This window comes from Psammomys obesus, unplaced genomic scaffold, assembly GCF_907164565.1.
Source record: "Psammomys obesus unplaced genomic scaffold, mPsaObe1.curated_primary_1811, whole genome shotgun sequence".
NCBI lineage: Eukaryota > Metazoa > Chordata > Mammalia > Rodentia > Muridae > Psammomys > Psammomys obesus.
The window spans coordinates 3,498,554-3,523,774 of NW_026585587.1; the positions used below are offsets into that span (position 1 = coordinate 3,498,554).

At 44.0% G+C, this 25,221-nt stretch overlaps 1 protein-coding gene across 1 annotated transcript in view; it reads left to right on the plus strand.

The window, feature by feature from the left end:
* The window catches only part of Catspere (catsper channel auxiliary subunit epsilon), an 83,754-nt gene that overhangs the window by 50,654 nt on the left and 7,879 nt on the right, over positions 1-25,221 (plus strand). Inside the window, exons 14-20 of the mRNA XM_055609923.1 lie at positions 1,147-1,199; positions 9,926-9,976; positions 10,643-10,676; positions 10,745-10,824; positions 16,656-16,755; positions 20,097-20,183; positions 22,740-22,897. Of these exons, the coding sequence (XP_055465898.1) occupies positions 1,147-1,199; positions 9,926-9,976; positions 10,643-10,676; positions 10,745-10,824; positions 16,656-16,755; positions 20,097-20,183; positions 22,740-22,897 (563 nt within the window). The remainder of the gene's footprint in view (positions 1-1,146; positions 1,200-9,925; positions 9,977-10,642; positions 10,677-10,744; positions 10,825-16,655; positions 16,756-20,096; positions 20,184-22,739; positions 22,898-25,221) is intronic.

Here is a 25,221-nt window from a genome sequence, read left to right on the forward strand (position 1 = left end):
TGGCTGCCTTGGTGAAGTTAACCCCCTTTCAGCTTTAAGTCCAATGCACCTGGCTGCCAGGTTTAAAAGGCAGAAAGAAAGCAAGAGTCTCTCTTATTTTTTTGAGCACAGCCATCATCCTTCCATGTCTTTCCTGGAAACGCATCTGATCTCTTCAACAATGGAGGGATTGGAGGCAAGCTCAATATAGTTATCAAATCAGGGTCAGGCAAAAAGCAACATAACTTGAGTCCGGGAGTTCCTGGACAGCCTGGACAATGTAACACGATCCGAAAAAATGGGGGTGGGGATGTTACATCGCATCACACTGCAATAGATTTTTGTATAAGTGTGTGGTCTATGCACATGTTTACCTGTGTGTAGACACATGTGTGTGTTCGATCATGACTGTGGAGGCCCAAGCTGGATGTCAGGTGTCTTTCTTGATGTTGCCCTTTTCCATGTAGAATGTCTGTTTTATGTCACGCTTGCTTTCCTGACTGAACCCCGGAGTTTCCCTGAGTAAGAGGGTTCTGTGTGAAAGCCTCTCACAACCGTGCAGGCACCGTGCTGGCTGCTGAGCTACCCTAGCCACGGGTAGTCCATTTCCTTTTAAACAAATAAATACAGGCGCCGGGGATGCGGGACCCACACGGCTGCCTGTAATCACAGCACGTGGAAGGAAGCGGCAGGATGCCACACGTGTGAGGTCGAGGTGTTTAAAGCAAATGCCCACCGTCCCAGGGTGCAGCCTAGCAGCTGTTGACACCCTTGAAGATTGACTAGTGCTGGGTAAACGGGAACTAGCAAAGCAGGCGAGGCTGGCCGTGCAAGGCCACTCAATTCCCTGACAGGCTGCCGCTTGAATCAAGTCTCCTATAGACGCCTGCCGGCAGGATCCACAGCACAGGCTGAAAGCAAGGAGTTAATGGGGCTCAGCGGTGCAGCTAGAAGGGTCTCACCACTAAGAGATCTCCTTAGGTATGTGCACAGATTCTAAAATCTGGGACACTCCTTGTGCCAAGCGTTTTAGATAAGAAACCTTCAGTCTGTGTTTCCAATCCAAAAAAAAAAAAAAAAATGGGACTATGTTTGGTTCTAACGTCAGGTCAGATGGTTCAAGTCAGACCCGCTGTGCTCACTCTGTAAAATTACTTTCTCTTATAGGTGTTCGAACTTGCTGTTGGCTGTGATGCAAAAAAACACATTAGGGTTAAAGGGTAAGAGTTGCTTCTGTTTGCTGGGCCCTGCTCTAACTTTCAGAACAGATGGAGCAAACCGAGTGATGACCGATGGTTGATCACACCAGCCCTTAACGGGCATGCTCGTGACGCATGCTCCAAAGTTGAACTGGAACTGGGTTCCCGCTTCAGCAGGTTTGAATATTTTACTTTATCATTTTTTTGCGTGCATGAGTAGTTTGCCTGCGTGTATATTTGTGTGCCACATGCACGCCTGGTGCTCTAAGAGGGTACCAGGTCGCCTGGAGCTAGAGTTGCAAACAGTTGTAAGCCGCCAAGGGGGAACAGCAAATCAAACCTAGGTCCCCGAGGGAGCAGCCAGTGCTCCTGACCACTGAGCCATGTGTCAAGCCACATCTTACGTTAGAGTCACACTAGAAGGCAGCATCTCTCTCATTTCCGCTTTTCCTCACAATAAGCCAGTCTCCGTCTTTGCCGCTACTCACCAGTCTGTGACTCAAAAACAAGAGAGGCCATTTCCCTTCTTTCTGTCCTACTTAAACCATGTGTGGTTTTTCCCTGGTCAGAGACTTGTCTTTACCTGTGCTAGAGACACCTTCACTTCCTGCACCCATTTGCCCTGCAAACAATTATTATTATTATTATTATTATTATTATTATTATTATTATTATTATTATTATTATTATAAGCTAAAAGAACCACACAAGTCCGTTTGACCAGGTCTGGCGCATAGTGACAACGGCTTGCTGTGACTTCTTTCCTTGGCGGGGGTGGGGGTGCAGAGTGGAAACAGCGCCGTGGGTTGTGGATCTTCATCTTAGTGTGTAGGAGATGGCTTGCTCGTCGATTCCTAGCAGTGCATGGACCCACACTGCCATTGCCTAGGACCTGCCTAGAGAAATGCAGAAACTCACACCTCGCTCAAACTGCCAATCACAGTCTGCATTTTGGCAATTTAAGAATAACTACCGCAAGCAACTTGCTAACGAAATGAATGTTCGGTACAGTCGAGTGCCAGATTCCTTCTCAGGCTCCTGCCGGCCTACCCCAGCAGGCAGTGCGGGGCAGCTTGAGCCAGCCTATGTCTGGAGGGGATCTAGGTAATAACGAAGCTGTTCGTGAGAACTGCCCCGAGAGCACACTCGACTACAGACCCTTTCAGGCCTTTCTCTAGCTCTTAGTCGATGGCCCGTGGCTCTGGAGCCACAAGAATGATTTGTGTATCTTGGATTCAAGTTGCTGTGGGCAGATGGTCTTTACAGTTCTCAAGGGGGAGCAAGAACTTCAACGTTCTGAGGTCCCAGGCACCTGAGCAGAGCAGGAAAGCTGTCAACAAAGAAAAACACCTTTTAGGGCCTAGCTTGAGTTCAGAGCTCACGGCCATCTAGACCTCTGACATCCATCTACAATCTGTGGTGGCTAGGCTTCTTGGAAAACACACAGAAAACAGCCAGCCAAAAGGACCGAATGAGTAATACAGCTTACGAAAGCTGTGGTGGAGCATTCCTTTAACGGCCCAAGCAGAAGCAGACAGATCCTAGCCATTCTGACAGGTATAAGATGGAATCTCAGAGTAGTTCTGATTTGCATTTTCCTCAAAGCTAAAGGTGTTGCACACTTCTGTAAGTGTTTCTCAGCTATTTGGGATTCCTGTATGGAGAATTCTCTGTTTGGATCTGCACCCCATTTTTAAATTGGATTATTTGGTATACGTATATGTGTGTGTGTGTGTGTGTGTGTGTGTGCGCGCATATGTTCAAGACATGGTTTCTCTGTGTAGCTCTGGCTGTTCCGAAACTCACTCTGTAGAACCAGGCTGGTCTTGAACTCACAGAGATCCACCTGCCTCTGCCTTCCAAATGCTGGGATTAAAAGTGTGTGCCACCGCCACCCAGCGGTTTTTTGGTATCTTGAGTTCTTTATATATTGGATATTTGTCCTCTATCAGAGGTAGGGTTGGTGAAAATTTTTCCCATCCTATTGGCAGCTGCTTTGTCTGACTGAAGCTGTCTTTTGCCTTACAGCAGCTTCTCAGTTTCATGAGGTCCCTTTATTAATTGATGATCTTAGTGTCTGTGCTAAGAGTGGTCTGTTCAGGAAGTGGTCTCCTGTGCCAATGCCACGCTCCACTTTCTCTTCTGTCAGGTTCAGTATATCTGGTTTTGTGTTAAGGTCTTTGATCCATTTGGACTTGGGTTTTGTGCAAGGTGATAAATATGGATTTATTTGCACCTGTATACATGTAGATAACCAGTTAGACAAGCACCATTTGTTAAAGATGCTGTCTTTTTTTTCCAGTGTGTATTTCTGGCTGCTTTATCAAAAATCAGGTGTCTCTATGTGCTTGTGTTTGTGTCTGAGCCTTCAGTTCTATTCAGTTGATCAGTGTGTCTGTTTTTATGCCAATACTATGTGGTTTTTATTACTATAGCTCTGTAGTACAACTTGAAATCAGGGATGGTGACACCTCCAGCATTCCTTTAGTGTTCAGAATTGTTGTAGCTATCCTGGGGTTTTTGTTTGGGGCTTTTTTTTTCTTTTCCATATGAAGTTGAAAAATTGTCCTTTCAAGGTCCGTAAAGAAGTGTGTTGGAATTTTGATGAAGGTCTCATTAAATCTGTATATTTCCTTACTATGTTAATCCTACTCATCCATGAGCATGGGAGATCTTTCTATCCTGGTATCTTCAATTTCATTCTTCAAAGACTTGAAGTTTTTATCATACAGGTCTTTCACTTGCTTGGTTAGAATTACCCCAAAATATTTTATTTTTTAAGGCTGCTGCAAAAGCTGTTGTTTTCCTGATTTCTTTCTCAGCCCATTTGTCATTTGTATATAAGAGAGCTACTGATTTTTTTGTTTGTTTTTTTTGGTTGGTTGGGGTTTTGTTGTTATTTTTCAAGAGAGGGTTTCTCTGTGTAGCCTTGGCTGTCGTGGACTTGTTTGTAGACCAGGCTGGCCTCCAACACACAGAGATCTGCCTGCCTCTGCCTCCCTGAGTGCTGGGATTAGAGGCGGGCACTACCACACCCAGCTGATTTTTTTTTCTTAGTTAATCTTGCATCCAGCAACTTTGCTGAAAGTGTTTATCAGCTATAGGAGTTTCTAGTGGAATTTTTAGGGCCACTTTTGTATACTATCATGTCGTCTGAAAATAACAGTACTTTGACTTCTTCCTTTGCAATTTGTATCTCTTTGATCTTCTTTAGTTGTCTTATTGCTCTAGCTAACATGCCAGGTAGTATATTGAACAGATACCAAGAGTATGAACAATCTTGTCTTGCTCCTGATTTTAGCAGAATTGCTTTGAGTTTCTCTCCATCTAATTTAATGTCGGATACTGGCCTGCTTTAAATTGCCTTATTATGTTTAGGTATGTCCCTTCTATCCCTAATCTCTCCAGAATTTTTGTCATTATTTTTGTCAAAGGCCTTTTCTGCATCTAATGAAATGATCCTGTGGGTTTTTTTTTTTAATATAGTAGATTACATCTCTGGTATTTCTGTGTTGAACCATCTCTGCATCTCTGGGATGAAGTCTCCTTGATCACGGTGGATGCTCATTTTGATGTATGCCTGGATTTGGTTTGCAAGTATTTTATTGAATATTTTTGCTTTTAGGTTTTGTTTTTGTTTAATTTATTATTTTTTTTGAAAAAGGATTTCTCTGTGTGTAGCTTTGGCTGTCCTGGAACTCATTCTGTAGACCAGGCTGGCCTTGAACTCATAGCGATCCACCTGCCTTTGTCTCCTGAATGCTGGGATTAAAGGCCACTGCCTGTCTATGTCCATAAGGGAAACTGGTCTGAAATTCTCTTTCCTTGTCTTGAGCATTAGGGTAACTATGGCCTCATAAAATGAATTGGGCAATGTCCCTTCTGTTTTTATTTTGTGGAATAATTTGAAGAGTACTGGTGTTAACTCTTCTTTCAAAGTCTGGTAAAATTATGCATTAAAACCATATGGTCCTGGGCTTTGTTTGGTTTGGAGACTTTTAATGACTGCTTCTATTCCTTATGGGTTAGAGGTCTATTGCCTGATCTTGATTTAACTTTGGTAAGTGGTACCCCAAGAAAATTATCCACTTCTTTTTTATTTTCCAGTTTGGTGGAGTACAGGTTTTTGAAGTGTAACCTAATAATGATTCTTTGGATTTCTTTGGTGTCTGTTGTTATGTCTGCCTTTTCATTTCTGATTTTGTTAATTTGGATACTGTCTCTGTGTCTTTTAGTTAGTTTGGATAAGGATTTGTCTATCTTATTGATTTTCTCAAAGAACCAAACTCTTTGCTTTGTTCTTTGTATTTTTCTCTTTGTTTCTATTTTATTGATTTCAGCCCTCTGTTTGATTATTTCCTGCTGTCCACTCCTCTTGAGTGTGATTACTTCTTTTTGTTCTGCAGTTTTCAAGTGAGCTGTTAAGTTGCTAGTATAAGATCTCTCCATTTTTTTATATAGGCACTTAGTGCTACAAACTTTTCTCTTAGCATCACATTCAATGTGTCCCGTAGTTTGGCTATACTAAGTATTCATTTTCATTGCATTCTGGAATGTCTCTAATTTCTTTACTTCTCTCTTGACTCATTTTACAGTTAGTAGAGAGTTGACCCATTTCCATGAGTTTGTAAGTTTTCTGTTGTTGATGATATCCATTTTTTAATTCATGGTGGTTTGATAGGATTCAGGGGGTTATTCCAATTTTCTTATATCTGTTGAGACTTGCTATTTGACAAACTATGTGGTCAATTTGGAGAAAATTACATGAGCTGCTAAGAAGAAGGTATATTCTTTTACATTTCAGGTAAATTGTTCTGTAAACAGAACAATTGTCCATTTGGTTTATAACATCTGTTAATGCCAGTATTTTTTTTTGTTGTTTAGTTTTTGTCTGGATGACCTATCCATTGATGCGAGTAAGGTATTTAAGTTTCCCACTATCTGTGGTGTGAGAGTCAAAATGTGATTTAAGCTGTAGTGGTGTTTCTTTTACAAACTTAGGTGCCTTTGTGTTTGGAGTGTGCAAATTAAAAGTTGAAATGTCATGTTGGAGAATTTTTCATTTGATGAGGATATAGTACCCTTCCCTATCTCTTTTGATTAGTTTTGATTTGAAGTCTATTTTGTTAGATATTAAAATGGGATTGCTTCTTAGGTCCGTTTGCTTGAAATAATCTTTTCCAACCTTCTACTGTGAGGTAAAAGGTAAAAAGGATTTTACCTTGATGTTGAGGTATGTTTCTTGAATGCAGCAGAAGGATAAATCCTGTTTTCACAACCATTCTGTTAATCTGCATTTTTTTTTATTTGGGGAACTGATACCATTGACAATTATAGAGATCAATGATCAGTGATTGTTGATTCATTATTTTTGTTGGTTTTGGTGGTGGTGGTGTGTGTGTGTGTGTGTGTGTGTGTGTGTGTGTGTGTGTGTTGTCTAGCCAGAGTAAGATTATTTATTTCCTGTGTTTCCAGAATATAGTTAGCTTCCTTAGGTTGGAATTTTTCCTCTAGAACCTTCTGTAGGGCTGGAGTTGTAGATAGATATTGTTTAAATTTGACTTTATCATAAAGTATCTTATTTTCTCCTTGTATTGTGAATGAAAGTTTTGCTGGGTTCAGTAGTCTGAGCTCGCATCTGTGGCTTTTAGACAGCACATCTGTCCAAGCCCTTCTGGCTTTTAGAGTCTCCATTGAGGAGTCAAGTATAATTCTTATAAACCTTTTCCCCTGCAGCTTTTAATATTCTTTATTTGTTCTGTATGTTTAGTGTTTTGATTATTATGTGGCAAGAAAATTTGATTTTCTGGTCCAATCTATTTGGTGTTCTGTATGCTTCTTATACCTTTGTAGGCATCTCCTTCTTTAGGTTAGGAAAAAATTTTTTCCATGATTTTGTTGAAAATATTTTTTGGTCATATGATCTGGGATTATTCTCCCTTTCTCTATTCCTATTACTCTTAGTTCACTCTTTTCATAGTGTCCTAGATTTCCTGGATGTTTTGTGTCAGGAATTTTTTTAGATTTAACATTTTCTTTGACCAATGTATCTCAATGTCTGAGATTCTTTCTTCCATCTCTTGTATTTTATTGGTGAAGCTTGCCTCTGTAGTTCCTGCTCAAATTACTAAATTTTTCACTTCCAGAATTCCCTCAGTTTGATTTTTTTTTATTGCTTCAATTTCCATTTTCAGGTATATAACAGTTTTATTCATTTCCTTCAACTGTTTGTATTTTCTTGGTTTTCTTTAAGAGATTTATTCTTTTTCTCCACTTGTTTGTTTGTGTTTTCCTGGATTTCTATAAGAGATTTACACATTTTATCTTTAAGGTCCTTTATCATGTCATATAGTTTAAATTTTTTTTTCTCATGCTTCAGCTCTGAGAATTTATGCCACAGAGTTATATTCATAAATCACACCAGGTGACAGATTCCACGTGGGAGGTTTTATTAGGGGAGGAGGAGAGGTTACAGAGATAGTCTCTGGGAGAGAGGAGAGGGGTAAGTCCTCGTAGAAGGTGACCCAGCGCATGCGCAGGATGAACAGGTGCGTGTGTGGCGATGTGGTGAAGGGTCCTGTTACCGCTGAATTTCTGGAGGTAGCCACAGAGATGCCTGATGTCCCACTTGTCAGGTCCCCATAGAGATGCCTGTTTACCAGTTCCAACACCAGCTGCGTTGGACCATTCAGGGCTTGTGGTGGGATGACTGAGCTCATGGACTTGCCCTGGCTATTACTAATTGTGTTCTTATGCTGGCGTCCAGATGGGTTGAGGATAGTTGTAGACCTCCATGACGATTTGTGAGTTTGCTTCTGTTGGGTGGGTGTTTCCACGTTTGGGTTCTCTTTCCTCTTTGGGTTTTTGGAGAGTGCGATGGCTGTGTGTTGCCTGTTTTCCTGGACTTGTCAGCTGCTGTGTTCCCAGGAAATGCCTGCTGGTGTTGGAGGCTGGGCTGCAGTCATGCGTGGGGTGGTGGGAGGCTAGGAGGGGATGGTCTGTGGGGTCCATGAAGGATGTGGGCAGGGGAAAGGGAGGCTGCAGCTGGCGTTCTGTTGCAGTGCTAGGGACCAGACTATGCCTTCAGCCTTTTGTAAATATTTGTGTACACATTTTTATTAAAACATACTTTCCATTGCTTTGGGTCTGCTCTGCGGAATGGAGATGCTAGGTCCTACGTCAATCTGACCTTTAATTTACTGAAGAGCTGCCAAACTATTGCCCACAATGGCTGCAGCACAATGCTGCCACGCATAGATGGGGGCCCCGATTCCCCTACGTCCCCTCTAAGACTTGTGTTGTCTGTTTTGTGTTTTGCTTTTTACTAGATGAAATTGTATTTGTTGTGTACAACATGGTCCGATGTCATTGTAGAATGACTAAATCCAGCTAATTGTGTTGTCCCCCAAAGTTATCCCTTTGTAGTGAGAACTCTTCAGCAGTGTTTCAGCAGCTGTGTTAGTCAGAGTTCTCTAGAGTAGCAGAACTTACAGAATGAATGTATAGATAGAAAGAAAGGGGGTCTATTAGAATGGCTTACAGGCTGTGGCCCAGCTAATCCAACAATGGCTGCTTATGAACAGAAGGTCCAAGAATCCGGTGGTTGTTCAGTCCAGGAGGCTGGATGTCTCAGCTGCTCTTCAGTATATTCTGCCATCCTGAAGAAGTAGGCTCTAATGCCGGTGAAGAAATGGACTCCCTAGTGAGGCCAGAGCAAGCACGGGAAGAGCAAAAGCTCCTTTCTTCTGTATCCTTGCATAGGCTTCCAGCAGAAGGTGTGGCCCAGATTAGAGGTATGCCTTCCCAGCTGGACTGAAGGCGTGTCCTCTTACCCCAGAGACTCAGACGAGCAGTACATTTTCCCACTTCAAATTAAACAGCAGGCTTCAAAACCTCCATATGTGGCTAACTGTGGTCTCCATGCAGTATAATAGACCTCTAGGCTTGTTATTCCCACCCGACTAATCATTGTAGTTTGTGAACAAGTACTCTCCTCCCTTTGTTTCTTAGGATGTTTTCCCTTTTTGTTTATTATTTATTACAATGTATTCACTCTGTATCCTGTCTGTGGCCCCCTCCCTCCTCTCCTCCCAATCCCACCCTCCCTCCCTCTTCTTCCCTATGCTCCTCCCCCAGTCCCCTGATAGGGGAGGTCCTCCTCCCCTCTTACTTGACCCTAGCCTTTCAGGTCTAATCAGGACTTGCGTACAAAATATAAGAGGTTAATCAGAAAAGTTTGTGAAATTGATTTTTGTTTTGTTTTGTTTTTAAGACAGCTTTGGCTGTCCTAGACTTTGTAGACCAGGCTGGGCTTGGACTCACAGCTATACATCTGCCTCTGCCTCCCCAAGTGCTGGGGTTAATGGCGTGCACCACCACACCTGGCTTAATGGTTTATTAATTTATGCACATTTCCTGCACAACAGAAGAGAGAATCAGATTTCATTATAACTGGTTGTGAGCCACCACGGTGGGTGCTGAGAATTGAACTCAGGACCGCTGGAAGAACAGTCAGTGCTCTTATTAGCCATCTCTGCAGCTCCGTGAAACTTATTATTATTATTTTTTTAATAGAAAAGCTAAGGCCACACACTGATCCCAGAGACCTTAATTATGAATTATGCAAAGGAATTATAAATGAATTATGTAGCAATCTCCAGCTTAAGCACCTCTGAGTTCAGTGGGGAAATGTTTATGCAAATGCATGAGGAATGACCTTACAACTACACTGTGTTTTGTTTTTGTAGATATACTAGGACTGAATGTCAACGCCGAGATTTTTCTTATGTGATTGACAAGTAAGAAATATTTTCAACATAAGCATATTAATGTGCAGACAGTAGTTTATAATTAGCTAGTACTTAGTGGTTGTGATATTATTGGCATGCATACTTAACTTGACAATTCCCAAACTTAAAAAAAAAAAAAGCTAGGTATATGATCCATCATTGTTGTTGTTTTTTTTTTAATTTGAAGACCACATCTTTTAAAAAATATTTTATTTATTATTTATACAGTATTCTGCCTGCATGAATATCTGCATGCCAGAAGAGGGCACCAGATCTCGTTATAGATGGCTGTGAGCCACCATCTGGATGCTGGGAATTGAACTAAGGACCTTTGGAAGAACAGCGAGTGTTCTTAACGTCTGAGCCATCTCTCCTAACCCTGTGACCCATCTTAAATACAATGAGACTAGGAAAGGAAACAAGAGAAACTTGCAGACAAGCTAAACTGACATACTCAGTGGAAAACAGCAAAGACATCCTGTCTCAAGCAATGTGGAAAGTTGACCTTTGACCCCCATGTGCATGCAAGACATACATATGACGTATTCATACAAATGTATACCTACAAACACACACATACGCAAACACTACCTACATAAACTATGCTTTTGGTTTTTAATTTGGAAAGGAGGAAGAATAAGCAGATAATGATGAATGTCTTTTCTTTTTAAACAGGGAATTTCTGAGAGAGAGACCATCTGAAAATTTGGTAAGAAAAGTATAAATCTGTCAGTGTGATAAATGGACTCAACAACTAAAGCATTTTTCTCTTTCTAGAAAATAAGGTATGACGTGGGAAGATATGGCTGCCCTCAGAGACTCGAATTCAATGAGCCATTTCACCCTGTATTAGAGCTGTAAGTTTATACCCACTTAGGAAATTAGTGTGCTAGAGAAATGGCTCAGAGTGCATTCTGCTTTTACAGGAAATCTGAGTTCAGTTCCCCACACCCACACAGTGGCTCACAACCACCTATAACTCCAGGTCCAAGAGATCCAATGCCCTATTCTGGCCTCCCTGGACTTAGAGGATGACTTGGGCTGAGAAGACCTTGGTTCGTCCCAGGTGAAGAGGGCAGTAGTGGTGGCTTGGTACCCCCACTTTATTTTGTTACCAGAGATCTCCTGCTGGGGTCCAGAAGACTTCTGCCAGCGTGCTTCGCCACGTGCCTTCTCCCTCCCAACCCCCACCCCACCGCTAAGGCTCTCCCCTGTGCTCTCCTGCCTGTGTCATGAAGCTACCCTCACCCATCAGAATCCATGGTGCTGTGGCCCAAAGCTCCCCAGTGTTCACCATCTAGTTCTCCTGGGCTCCGGGGCTCTTCTTCCCCTACGGAGACCTGGTTACGTGCTGTTTGTTTCCTTGTTTTATTTGTATTTATTGGTTTTTCGAGACAGGGTTTCTCTGTGTAGCCTTGGCTGCCCTGGACTCCCTTTGTAGACCAGGCAGGCCTCGAACTCACGGAGATCCACCTGCCTCTACCTCCTGAGTGCTGGGATTCCAAGCGTTGTTGCCAGCCGCGCCTGGCTGTTTCCTTGTTTTAAAATGCTTTTTTTTTTCCTCCAGGAAAGATAAACAAATGATCAGTATTCAGGTGGCATGTTCTCTCCCGTTAAAGCACGCTCTTCAGTTTGGCTCACCAGCACTCAGTGCTCACTCCCCACCATCTACCACAGCAGACACTCACCCCAAGCACTGCACCAAGGACTAGGGACTCGAGGATTAAGGACAGGACCCTCAAAAGGTGAGCCAAAGAAATACAAGAGCTGACATGCCAAGTCGAGTTCTAGAAGAGAACGAAGCAGGTAGTAGGTATCAAAGCTCAAAAGGAAAGAGTCCAGCCCAGCTGTGACAGGTGATGGGCTCTGGGACACGTTCTGGAAGTGAGGACTGCATCCCTGAAGGATAACGGACACTCGGCTGGACCCAGAGGGAAGGCGACAAGGGGAAGGGTGTCGGTGAATTCCACTGGGTGAGCCTCTCAAGCGAGAGTGGAACCTTGAGGAAGAAAACGTATAGACACCCAGTGTTGGAGCATAAGCCAAGTGAAGAAGCGTCAGCAGAGGGGGCTGGAAGCTGTCCCGGAAGTCCAGACCATGCCCAGCTTTTGTTTCCCTCTTTTACAGCAGTCATGTGACTGGGCGTTTGCTTTAGCTGCATCTCGCATCTCTTGGAATCTTGGGGAAAGAAGTCAAAGTAGGGAGACCCGTTAGCAAAATTGTGTCCAGGAGGTGGGGGATGATTGAAAAGGTAACATGGACCAAGGAGTTTATCTGCGATACAAACCAGTTACTCTAACCAGAACAAGCTGACAATTGCTATGAGTGGTAAGGAAGAGGCTGAAGGTGAATGAGTCGAAGGCGACATCGAACAAATGTCCGCAATGCACCTATATATGTTAAGCATTTATGCCATGAACACATCCGTCTCGGGGTTTATCGCTGTGATGCAACCTGCAAAGGAAAAGGGCTGCTTCAGCGGATGCTTAGTCCAATGTCCAGAGACGTGAGGCCAGGAACTTAAGCAGGGCAGGAACCCGGAGGCAGGAGCTAACGCAGAGGCCATGGAGGGGTGCTGCTTACTGGCTCACTCCCCATGATTTGCTCAGCCTGCCTTCTTATAGAACCCAGGACCATCTGTCCAGGGGTGGCATGACCACAGTGGGCTGGGCCATCCTACACCGATTACCAATCAAGAAAATGTTCCATAGGCTTGCCCACAAACCAGTCTGGTGGCTGGGTTTTCCCAGTTGAGGCTCCCTCTCTTCAAATGAACTTTGTTTGTATTAGTTTGATATATTAGAGAGAGAGAGAGAGAGAGAGAGAGAGAGAGAACTAGCCAGCACAACATAGATGAGCTGTCTGCCTGAAGCCTGTCTCTCCACTTAGGCTGACACCCCCTTTCCTAATTGATAAACATGGTACCTGCATGTTCTCTTCCTCCCAGATCATCTCTCCCCTCTCTTGAGAAAACACACAGAATCCATGAATATAACAGGGGGCATATTAGGCTCGTCTTCACACTGGCGAGGTGAGAACCCAGAGGCTGCACAGTGCAGGAGAGTGAATGCCTCAGTGTCCCAGTCTAGCACCGAAGGCATGGAGGATTCCCGGAAAGCCACCCAAGAAGCGAAGGAAGGCAGAGACAGCTCTCTAGTAGAGCAGGCCAGGCCAGTGAACACAAGACCAAGACACAAAGGCAGAGGTGAAGAGTAAACGCTTTCGCCTTGGACCTCCTTAAACCTGGGCCGCTGCTTGCTTGGAGATGAACCTCAGCTAATCTAAATCCCTCACAGGTATCCCCAGAGGCTTGCCTCATGGGTGACTCTAGACTTAGCCAAGGACAAACCAATGTCAGCCATCACACCGTGCCAGCCAGATGATCATGCAAATGTGCATTCACCAAACAAAAAGGCACAACAAAAGGGCACAACAAAAGGGCACACTCTTGCTGGAGACTGCAGCTACTGTGTACACTCCCGGCTCTTGTTCTCTCCCAACGCCACTCTGCCCAGCTTTTATGCTCCCCTAAGCACGGATAATAAAAGACATAGTTAATATAATGGATCACCCACAGTTTTGAATATGAAGATCAGTAATGAGGGCTCTTTGATTCCCAGAGAAAGATTTCCATAGGAAAAAAAAATATATATATATACCAACTGTTGGGAAGTTGGCTGCAAATTAGTGACACTCCTGCAATTTCAGGTTTAATTAAAATTCTATTCCACACTAATGAAAATTTATTAAAGATAAGCAAGCATTTGTAAGCAAGTCTCTCTGTCACATATTCACAATGAAGCAAAAACCAAAAATGATGAAGTATGCAACACATGCTTTGTCCACAAGATGGCACTGTAGTTCTTTGTACTAACTGTCCTGGTGCCACTGAGGATTTTTTTTTTTTTCATTTTACAATTTATTCACTTTATATCCTGATTGTAGCCCCCTCCCTCATCTCCTCTCAGTCCTACCCTCCCTCCCTCATCCCCCTTATCCCCTTCACCTAGTACACTGAAAGGGGGAGTCCCCCTCCCCTCCATCTGACCCTAGCTTATCAAATCTCATCAGGACTGGCTGCATCATCTTCCTCTGTGGCCTGGCAAGGCTGCACACCCCAGGGAGAGGTGATCAGAGAGCCAACCACTGAGTTCATGGCAGAGAATGTCTCTGCTCGCCTTTCTTGGGACCCCACTTGGAGACTGAGTCTATGGGCTACATTTGAGCTGGGGTTTTAGGTCCTCTCCTTGCATTGTCCTTGGTTGGGGTATCATTCTCTTCAGGGCTCAGTTTTTATGGTTCTGTTGCTCTCCTTGTGGAGCTCCTAGCCCCTCCATGTCCTATCCCCCTTCTTCCATGAGATTCTCTGTACTCTGCCCAAAGTTTGGCTATGAGTCTCGGCATCTGCTTCCATCCCCTGCTGAGTGGAGTCTTTCAGAGGACATCTATGGTAGGCTCCTGTCCTGTTCCCTCTCTTCTGCCGCTTCCTTCTGTGTCTATCCTGTTTGACGTTCTGAATGAGATTTAAGCATCCTCTCTAGGGTCCTCCTTGTTGTTTAGGTTCTTTAGGTCTGTGGATCTAGTATGGTTATCCTGTGTTATATGGCTAATATCCACTTACAAGTGAGTCTATACCATGTGTGTCCTTCTGCTTCTGGGATACCTCACTCAGGATGATCTTCTCTAGTTCCCACCATTTGCCTGCGAATTTGATGATTTCCTTGTTTTTAATAGCTGGGTAGTATTCCCTTGGGTAAGTGTACCACAATTTTTGTATCCATTCCTCGACTGAGGGACATCTGGGTTGTTTCCAGTTCTATTACAAATAAAGCTTCTGAACATGGTTGAGCAAATGTCCTTGTTGTGTACTTGAGCATCTTTTGGATATATGCCTAGGAGTAGTATAGCTGGGTCTTGAGGTAGCACTATCCCCAGTTTTCTGAGAAAGCACCAGATTGATTTCCAAAATGATTATACAAGTTTGCACTCCCACCAGCAATGGAGGGGTGTTCCCCTTTTCCCACATGCTTGCCAGCAGGTGCTGTTCCTTGAGTTTTTGATTTTAGCCATTCTGATGGGTGTGAGGTGAAATCTCAAGGGTCGTTTTGATTTGCATCTCCCTGATGACCAAGGATGTTGAGCATCTCTTTAAGTGTTTTGTTCTTAAGCGTTTACTCCTTTAAAAAAATAAAATCAAATCATGTCTTTTGTGGGGAGCGGGAGGGGGTCTCAGACCACGTTCAGAGGCAGTCTCCTTCCACTTGGGGGTTCCAGGAATCAAACTCGGGTCATCGGGCTCTGCAGCAGGTGCCTTGACCTACACGTTGGTTACATCTCATGGACTCCTAATTCCTAGGAAGTGAATTCTCCCACTCACACAAGATGTAATTAAACTCCTGCTTCCCCCAAAGCTGCTAGCTCTTGAGCTTCGCTCCTCTTCACATTTCCTGTGGCGCAGGGCCAGAAGCACTCATGTTTGAGTTAGTTTCTTTTCTCTCTCTCTCTCTCTCTCTCTCTCTCTCTCTCTTTCTCTCTCTCTTTTAATTTTTGGTTTTCCTCCCTAGCCCTGACACCAAGCTACTCCTCTCCATGGAGCCTGTCTGAGAACTAAGCTTCTGAGCTCTTCATGCTTTCTCAAAGCCAGTAAACACAGAAACGAAATGGCTTCCCAGGAACTGCTTCTTAACCCCAAAGCTTTTCTCTGAAGACACAGCTTTTACCCGACAACACAGCCTAGCCAGTGTTGGGTAGCAGCGAACCCCAGGTCGGGTTCAATAGTTTTGATGTAAAGCAGCGATCTGGGCAAGGAAGAGAGAGACTGTCGAGGCTGTAGTATTTTTTTGTAAATCAACACAGAGCTGACAAGCGATAAACTGTATTTTAATGGTGAAAGACTCGGGAGCCTAGAAAAGCAAGAACTAAACACTAGAACCTGAGTCTCCAGGGAACTTCCCACCAGTGTTGGAAATCTGTAATCCCGGCAGTTGGGAGGCAGAGGCCTCAGGAGTTTGAGGCCAGCCAGCCTGAGCTATGAGACTGTGTCCAAAAAAGAGATAGTTGGGGGAAGAGGGGACAGGGAGCGATAGTTGGAGGAGGAGGAAGCTTCCTGATGGCAGCTGCAGCCCCCCCTTCACCCTGGTAACCCCACGGATTCACTCCACCACACCCCACCTGGTTTAATCGACACCAGGAGATCCTTGTCTTGTCCTTCTGTCCATCTCATTCTTTCTCCCAAGTCCCAGGGACCCCATCCATCCCCGTCCCATCGGTATGCGGTCATGGAGAAAATTTGTGGCTCTGATTTTTCTTCCTCCTCATGTTAGGTTTTCATTTGCATAACAAGTGCTGTCTGGGGCCGGTGGTGCACACCCGTGGTCCCAGCGCTCGGGAGGGGGGAAAGTAGACACAGCCATTCGATACGAGTGTATCACAGATAAATATTCGTAAGAGTCGGAGTGTGCGATAAAGACAAGATCTGACCGATGCGAAGAGTGAATTCTTGTGATTCACCTTTGGGAAGTGGGAGTAGAAAACCAGGAGCTCACCACCCAGTGAGCTCACCTGGGCTGTCTGAGACTCCCTCAAGAAACCAGTAAACAAAAAGGACCTAAACCTAAGCCCGTGTGACCCGCAAGCTGCAGGACCCCCGCTTGACACTAACGTATTATTTTTGTGTTTGTTGTTTCAGGCATGATGAAAGTGGCTTTGTTAAAATCGTCGAAGCAAACTTTATCCTGTGGGAAATCCACGGCAGGAATGACTACAGCTTTAACAATACTATGAAGCAGGTATGTCTGCGAGTTTAAACAGAATTTAGCATACAAGTAAACTTTACTTTTCTTTTCAATTTGTATGCAAGTTATCTAAGGGACAAGAGAGCAAGCCATAGTAGAAAAGAAAGCCAACTCTATTTTAAGGCCTACGATGGGCTGGAGAGATGGTTCAGTGGTTAAGAGCACTACCTACCCTTCCTAAAGGACCAGGGTTCAATTCCCGGTAGCCACAAGGCAGCTCACAACTGTCTGTCACTCCAGTTCCAGGTGTTCTGACTCCCTCATACCAATGCACATAAAAAAAGTTTAAATAAAATTATTAAAGCCAATGACTACTGAGATGCATCTCTTTAAAAAAAAAAAAAAAAAAAAAGCTATAAGAAAGGCCAGAAAAAATAAAATAATGCAATAGCAGGATGATGCAATCATGAGTATTTTCTTTTCTATCTGAACTGTGTTTAATGTTTAATTGTTTATGGGTCTGACTTTGGCTTTAAGACATTGGTGCCGAGTCAAATGGGCACCCATTAGGTTCATCTTTCTCCTTTTGACTCTACTGACCACGGCATAAGTATCTCTGTACTCATTCTCTTCCCTCCTCCAAGACCTGCTGACTTCAGCCTCCTGGATCGCCCCCCATAGTCTGCCTTTTGCAATCACTCTTTCCACCCACTGTGGGCTTTTATGTCTTGAAGCCTTCCCAGGAATATAGAGCCTTCTAGAAGTTAACATCAGGATTTCCTAAGATTCTCTGGAGATCTCGGGCTCAGACCTAACATGCTGTGCAGGCAGTAACTCAAAACTGATCTGTGGTCTAAGACCCCAACCTAAAAAATTCTTAGAAGAAAATGTAGGGTAAAAATAATCCCAATCTTGTTTTGGGTGATGATTTATCAGCTCTGATATCAAGTCACAGATGAGAGAATGAGAAAGGAAGAAAAAATAAGAGGGGGAGGAAGAAGGGAGAAAAGAGGGAAAAGGAAAGGAATGGGAGAGAGAGGGAGATGAGAAGGGAGAGAGAAAAAGAATGGGATAGTTGTTAGGACCAAATAAAACGCTGATGCACACAGCAGATTTTATATAAAAGAGGTTTATTAGATGAAGATGAAGAGAGAGAGAGAAGGAGAGAGTGAGACATGATAGGGGAAAGAGAAAGGGGGTTGTCCTGACAGAGAAAGGGGAGAGGGCAAGAGCTGAGAGAGAGGAAAGAGAGAGAGAGACAAAGTGGCAGGTTGGTCCTTTTAAGGAACAATGTAACCACGCCTGCCAGGTGTGGCTACCTGGCAGGTGACACATGATGACATCATAGGTTGCTAGGCAACCCAGAAGAAGACTGCCTAAATACTAACAACAACAACAACAGTAAGGAAAGGGAAGGGAAGGGATAGAAAAAGTGGGCATCATCTAAAATCTAAGAACTGTGTGCATCGAAAGACACCAGAATTGGTGCCTAGTCCAATTGTCATCATAGAGGCTTTATACAGCAACCAATGGAAGAGAAGGAAGGACTATAGGAGGCAGAGGGGTCAAGGCACTAACCCACAGAATCAACTCACCTGGGCTCATAGGAGCTCACAGAGACAGACCTGACAACCAGGAGCCTACCCAGGACTGACCTAGGCCCTCTGCATATATGTTCCAGTTTTGTACCTTGGTCTTCCTGTGGGACTCCTAACAGTGAGAGCAGGGGATACCTTAACCCTTTTGATGGTTTTTGTGACCTTTTCCCCCTACTGGGTCGCCTCTTCCAGCCTTAATACAAGGGGAGGTGCCTAGTCTGACTGCAACTTGATGCGCCATGTTTAATTGATACCCATGGGAGGCCTGCCCTTTTCTGAAGAGAAATGGAGGAGGAGTTGGTGGGGAGGGCAGAGGGGATGTGGAGGGAGAAACTGGGAGGAGAGGAGAGAAGGGAAATTGCAGTCAAGATATTAAAAAAAAATTCAAGACAAGAATAAAAAGACAACATATGTAATGGATCAAAGTATTTGCAGATCATGTATTTGATAGGACAATGTCCAGAATGTCCAGAAAACATCATAACTTAACAACAAAACAACCCAAATTAAAGGGGGGGGGCTTGAAGAGACATTTCTCCAAAGAAAATGTAAAAACGTCTGGTTGACCTTTGGGAGCATTGAGGAAACCCAAGTTAAATCTACAGTGAGACACTATTTCACATAAACTAGCATGGCAAGACTAAAGACAAACAGTAGTAAGTCTTAGTGAAGGAGGAGAAATGAGGACAGGCACATTGTGGGGGCATAATGGGCACCTCCACCCTGGGAAACGGTAGCACAATTGCCAGGTCTCATCATCCATGCCTGTACGCTCAAAAGAGTGGAAAGAAAGGATTTGCATGCCATGTCTCTGCCATGTCCACAGCGCTGCCTACAGAGCCCAGGCTGTAAGGAAAGGGAGAGAGTGGTCCCGTTTAAAAGCCGCCGAGACTGTACTGTGCAGGGATACACTTTCTGTTGAGAATACTGGGAAGAAAGGTGAGGAACAAAGCCTAGAAAAGCCAGGACAGCAACTGTTTAGGTGAATGGGAGACCCTCAGAGAAGCCTGGACGGCCCCCAGAAACATTACAGCTTGTTTTTAAAATCAACTTGTTGTTACTGTGTTTGTTTTGGCATCTGTTTTTTGTTTTGTTTTCCGTAGTTAAAAAAGGGTTTAAAATAAAAGGAATGGATTTGTGCCATGGAAAAGAGTCTGGTAATTCTTCATAAACGTCTCATACGATCCAGCAATTCTTGTTCACAAGACAGCTCAACAGGTGAAGGAACTACCATAAAGCCTAACGACCTGAGTTCACTCCCCTAGGACCCACATGGTAGAAGGAAGAGACCCCCAACTTGCCTGTCCTCTGGCATCTGCTATGGACACACACACACACACACACACACACACACACACACACACACTAGCTGTAGAAAGGAAATTCTCACACTTGCTACACTATGGATGGCCGGTGGAGATGTTGTGCTAAATAAAAGCAAGCTGTTTTGCAGAACTAATTCATTTGTAAACTTTAGTTAGAAAAAAAAAAAAAATCTCAGTAGAAAGTAGAACACTGGTCGCCGGGGGCTGTGGGGAGGCAGGGGAAAGGATTTGCTCAGTGATGGCGGTGAGTTGTGCTTACACAGTCGGAATGAAACTGCTACCACTGGATTGAACACTTCAATGTTTAAAACTGTGTTGTGCTGAAGTAGTGAAAAAAAACTGCACTGTATTTAAATGAAAGCTTTTTTTTTTTTTAAGATAAACTTTTCGGTGCCATCAAGCTATATTAGATACTCCAAGATAAGCTAATGCAAGGCCTCCTCCCTAACCGTGCGTTACCATCTTTCGGCAGAGTGGTTGTATAAATGTAGCCCAGACGTGGAAGTCAATGATAGAGGAAAACCCAGGCAAGCCCCTGGAAGACATCTGGGGGCCTCAGGTAAGAAAAAGAAAAAGCATGCAGAAGCCGTGAGCAGCTGGTGGTTAACAATCATGGAACTTGCCTGAACCAGCATGAAATGGTCCAGTGGTGCCCGAGCTTCAGAGGGCACCGGGAATGATCCTCTGAGGGGCCTGTGGAAACAGAGATAGCTTGGTCTCACCTGAGTGTCTGATTCAGTAGATATGAGGTAGGGTCTAAGATTTTTGCCCAACCCTCTTCTCCCTTTCCCTCCTATCTACACCACTCTACCCCCACCCCTCCCCTTCCCTCCCTTCCCCTCCCCAGTACTGGAGATTGAACCCAGGACCAATGCAAGTGTCTGAGTGACAATCCAGCCCTGAGCATGCGTTTCTAAAAGTCCCCAGGTGAGGCTGACATTGCTGATCTTGGGACTACACCTGGGAAACCACAGAAATGGTTGACAACCAGCCAAGCTGGGGTTTCTGCTTCTAAGCAAGCCCTGGGGGAAAAGGCTGTTCTCAGCGAATCGTGTCACACCCCAGTGACCCGCAGTGAAACAGGAAGCGTCCAATTTTCAGGGCTGCGCCTATGCTGCCCAGCCTCCCTACTCCTACTTGCCTCTGAGAAGCAGCTCTAGGGACTCTTAAGTTCTCAGAGGAAAAAAATGTCTGAAGGGCTCACAAGCAAAAGTGGCAATTTTTTAGGTTCTTTGACTTCTCGACAGCATGGGCAGTGCCCAGCTGGCTACTTTTCTGTGATACGGGACTGGGTTGGAGTCCCCAGACATGACCAGGGGTCCTGGACAGAGCAGTCCTTGGCTAGAAATGGAGTGAATTCGTGAGTCTAGGGGAGATTTGTTTTCTTGAAGACTAGGTAGCTTAACCAAGTGATGGCTTACAAGTGAAAGAGAAGGGGGAAGATAATAGATGAACGAAGACATGATAGGAAACTTCAAATGTGGCACAGAAAGAAGAGCAGCCACTGGCACGTATTATCCTTCATAGTAAGAAACAACAGAGGAGGAAATGAGGACGAATAAGAAATATTTCCATGTCTCTATGTAACAATGCACACTTTGATACAGATAAGAAAGTTCTGAAGACCAGGGCCCTTCTGTGATGGTGGGAAGAGATCCATTTCCGTTGCAGAGTGCAAATGTCTCATATTCTTATAATCAAGTTCATAGCTTTGTATTAATCAACTCAGCAGACAAGAACTCTCATAGTCCAGAATATATTTTGTATTTTCTTTTTCGGGGAGGGGTGTCTCTCTACATAGCCCTGGCTATCTTAGAACCCACTAGATAGACCAGGCTGACCTCAAACTCAGAGATACATCTGCCTCTGCCTCCCAAGTGCTGGGATTAAAGCACGTGACACCACACCCAGCATGTTTTGCATTTTAAGTTAGTTTACATCAAAAACCATAAACCTTGTATTTGTTCTTCACCCATATATGCTCCACATATTAGTTTATAAATGTGCCAGACATGAAGTGGCAGAAAGGTAAACAACGGTGAGAAATGGTGAGACATGGATTCCTACTATTTTCACATTTTGTCATGATGTTATAGTAATACCTCATTAAACACATACGCTTCACATGAAATTATAGCATAACTCACCTCCAACACCTAGTTTATTTAAGATAGATTATACCCATGATAGCACTGGATTAAAAGGCCTCAAAATGTAGGCGCAATAAATAAATCAAGCAATAAATACAATCAGGTAAACCCAGTGCTATAAAGCCAACGGCTATAGACAGAATTTAGCTGTGGTAAGCATCCGTAACACGGAAATAAGAATATGATCCAGGACAGATGGACATGCAAACTCCTAGACCCAAATAAACTTATCAGGTGGTACAGTGGGGGACAGCCATTCCAAATGGATGAAACCCCACCCATTCCTAGAGGAGCCCAGCGGTCTCTCTCCAGTCTTACCCACATGGGGTTAGCCCCACTTGGCGCATGGCTGGGCCGGATCTCTGCCCTGGTACTATAGCTATATCCATGGGCACTGTTCTCAGCCTTAACCCCTTCCAAGAAGCTAGCCCTCCCCTGTGTCCAGGGGGGCTCCTGCTCCCACACTTCTACCTGACATCCGGTCTTTCACCAAGCTAAGGTTGTCTTGCTCTATGTGAGGCATCCCGGAAGAAGTTCCCTCCTCCCCCGACCACAAGTAGGAGATGTGCCAAGCACTCTCTGGTACTGCAGTGGCAGCATAGAAAGGGGTAGCCATTGCCTCTCTTAGTGATTGTCCAAGATAAATGTATGAGAATCTGGGGCTGGAGAGAATGGCCAGTGGGTAGGAACAAGGGCCATTGTGTTCCTACAATGGCTGCTCTTGCAGAGGACCTGGTTTTGGCCCCCAGCATCCGTCCACAAGGCAGCACACAAGCACCTGTTAACGCCAGTTCCTAAGGTTCTGAGGCCCTCTTCTGGCGCGCACAGGTAGCGTGTGGGTGGTACATTTATATGCAGGCAAAAAATACTTATACACATAAAATTAAATAAATCTCACACACGTAAATCAGATTTTGTTAAAGTCAGGAAATAACCCCCTTTTTTTTTCTTTGCTTCTTGCTTAGAACTATAGGACTTGTTTTTCTTATGCTGTTGGGAATCCAGGAGACCTAAATCAACCATATGAGATTTTAAACTATTCTAACAGAAACCATTTACAATGGCCCATGGACCATTCTGGAATGTATGTGTTTCGAGTAAAGATCCTGGATCCAAACTTTAGGTAAGAATAAATGTTTTATGATATTATCCTCTTAGAAGTTTTTTTGTTGTTGTTGTTGTTGTTGTTGTTTTTTTTTTTTGCTTTTTTTTTGGTTTAATTTGATGTCAACTAAATATCTCATTTTTGTTATTTATATGATTGCCTTTTCAGTTTGTAGTAATCATAGCAGACACTCTATAGAAGCAGGAGATCTTCTAGAGAGTGCCAACTGTCAATGGGGTCGCTCAGTTTGAAATTCCATTCTTTGCATTACGTCCCCTTGATACACATATCGGTTACTTTTCCAGTTGACATGGCCAAACACCTGACAAGAAGGACATAAACAGGAAGGACATATTTTGGCTCCAAGTTTGAGGGTAAAAATCTTCCGTGGTAGAAACAGCATAGTGGCAGGAGAGTGAGGCAAGTAGCCAAGAGCTGCAATCCGGAAACACAGCAATGGCCGTTGGCCTCAGGCCTCTTTCCCCTCGGACCCCCAGCCCATGCAGCTGGGCCAGCAAGACTGGATGTGGGTCTTCCTCAGTCAGGCGTTTCTGAGAACACTCTTCTAGATAGTCCCAGAGGTGCGTTTCCATGGTGATTCCAAGTCCAGGTGACAACGAAGATGAACCATCACTCCCAGCATGTGCACGACCCTGGGTTTCATCCTAGCATCATAAGAAAACAGAGCAAATAGAAGACCATGAGCCCACATACTCATGGCCTTGGGAGACGGAATCATACAAACTAACAAAATGTATGTTAATAAGGAGATTAGACTCGTGTCATCATGCTAGGGACCACCTGCTGCTTCAAGGGTGAAGTGATCTCGGAGAAAAGGAATATGTGTGGAAACAGCAAGTATTGCCTGCATCTTGGAAGGTCATGGGAAACCTGCTGTGAAATGGACGGCGTAACATACCAGTCTGTGTTATGGGTGCTGAGAGCTAAATATCTGGGCACTCAGCACATAGGACCCTTGGCTATGAAAATGGCCATGGACATTTTTAACATATTTTCAATAATTTCACACATGTATACAATGGATTCTGATCATAGTCATCCCTCATTCCTTCCTAGCTCCTTCCAGACCCAAGCCCCCAGCCCCTGCTCTAAAGTCATGCCTTTTTTGTTGTTGTTGTTGTTGTTGTTGTTGTTGTTCTTGAATAGCCCACTGATTCCAGTTTGTGCTAACTATATATTCCTGGGTGTGGTCCATCCACTCAACTATAGTTAACCTACAGGCAGCCATACTATTAGAACATATGAACACAGATGCACACAGAGACATAGTGTGTGTGTGTGTGTGTGTGTGTGTGTGTGTGTGTACATCTACATGAGTTTAATTGGGGCTGCCCAACTCAGGGTACTAGGGTCATTCCAGAAGTCATATGTTATCAAATAAAAAGGCCAGTGCTGTGTGTGAACCACCTCTCCTTGAGTTGTTGGTCAGGGAAGTCCCAGAGAAACCAAGTGACTACAGCCTATTGTCATTGATTTTTGTTGCCCAGTAGAACTGGACAGTTAGACCCTAAAGCTTAGGACACCACACACTTTGGCCACAGGACACAGAGAAATCAGGTTGGTACTGACCAGGAAGCTTCCTCTCTGTCGGGTGACTTTCATATTACCGGAAGGTGCTGCGCAGGCAGCATGTGGGAAACAGTCTAAGCCAACTGTGAGTTCTCTGAGATACAACAGCTCACAAGATACACCCACTGGCGGCAAAATGGTGGCGCGAATGTTTTATGGTCTTCTGTTCCTCCATGTGCCCAACCCTGGTAAGTCCGGAAATAGAAGGTAGAAAAATAAGCTTTGTGATACAAAAGAAAGTGACAGACAGACTGGTAAACAGAAAGATTGGATCAGCCAACCTGTGACTATGAATGTAGAATCCTAGGAGATGAGGAGGAGAATATATATCTGAATTAGTCCTAACTCCAGATGAAAAAGAAAATGAAACTTTTTTTTTTTTAAAGACTTGTAACTACCAATCTACCCGCATTAGACTTGAGCCTGGATTCCAGGTTAGCTGAGTGCTTATTGTACTGTAGCTAAAATTTTAACTTGAAACAGTCCCAGTCTATTTATGCCTCCCACATGCTCAACAGAAACAAGCGAAAATCCCCTCTGGAAGAATTCCCTTTAAATGTAAACACCAAAGAAATCTAGAAGGAAACATTCTAACAAATAAACAAGGCAGAAAAAGAAACCACAGACAAGAACAGACAAGGACAAATAGAAACAACTACCTTCAAAAACAACCCTGGAAGCCTTGCAATTGTTAGGCCTGAGAGATGCAAGATACAAAATATGTATGCTTGTCTCTTGTCAGTGTTCTATTG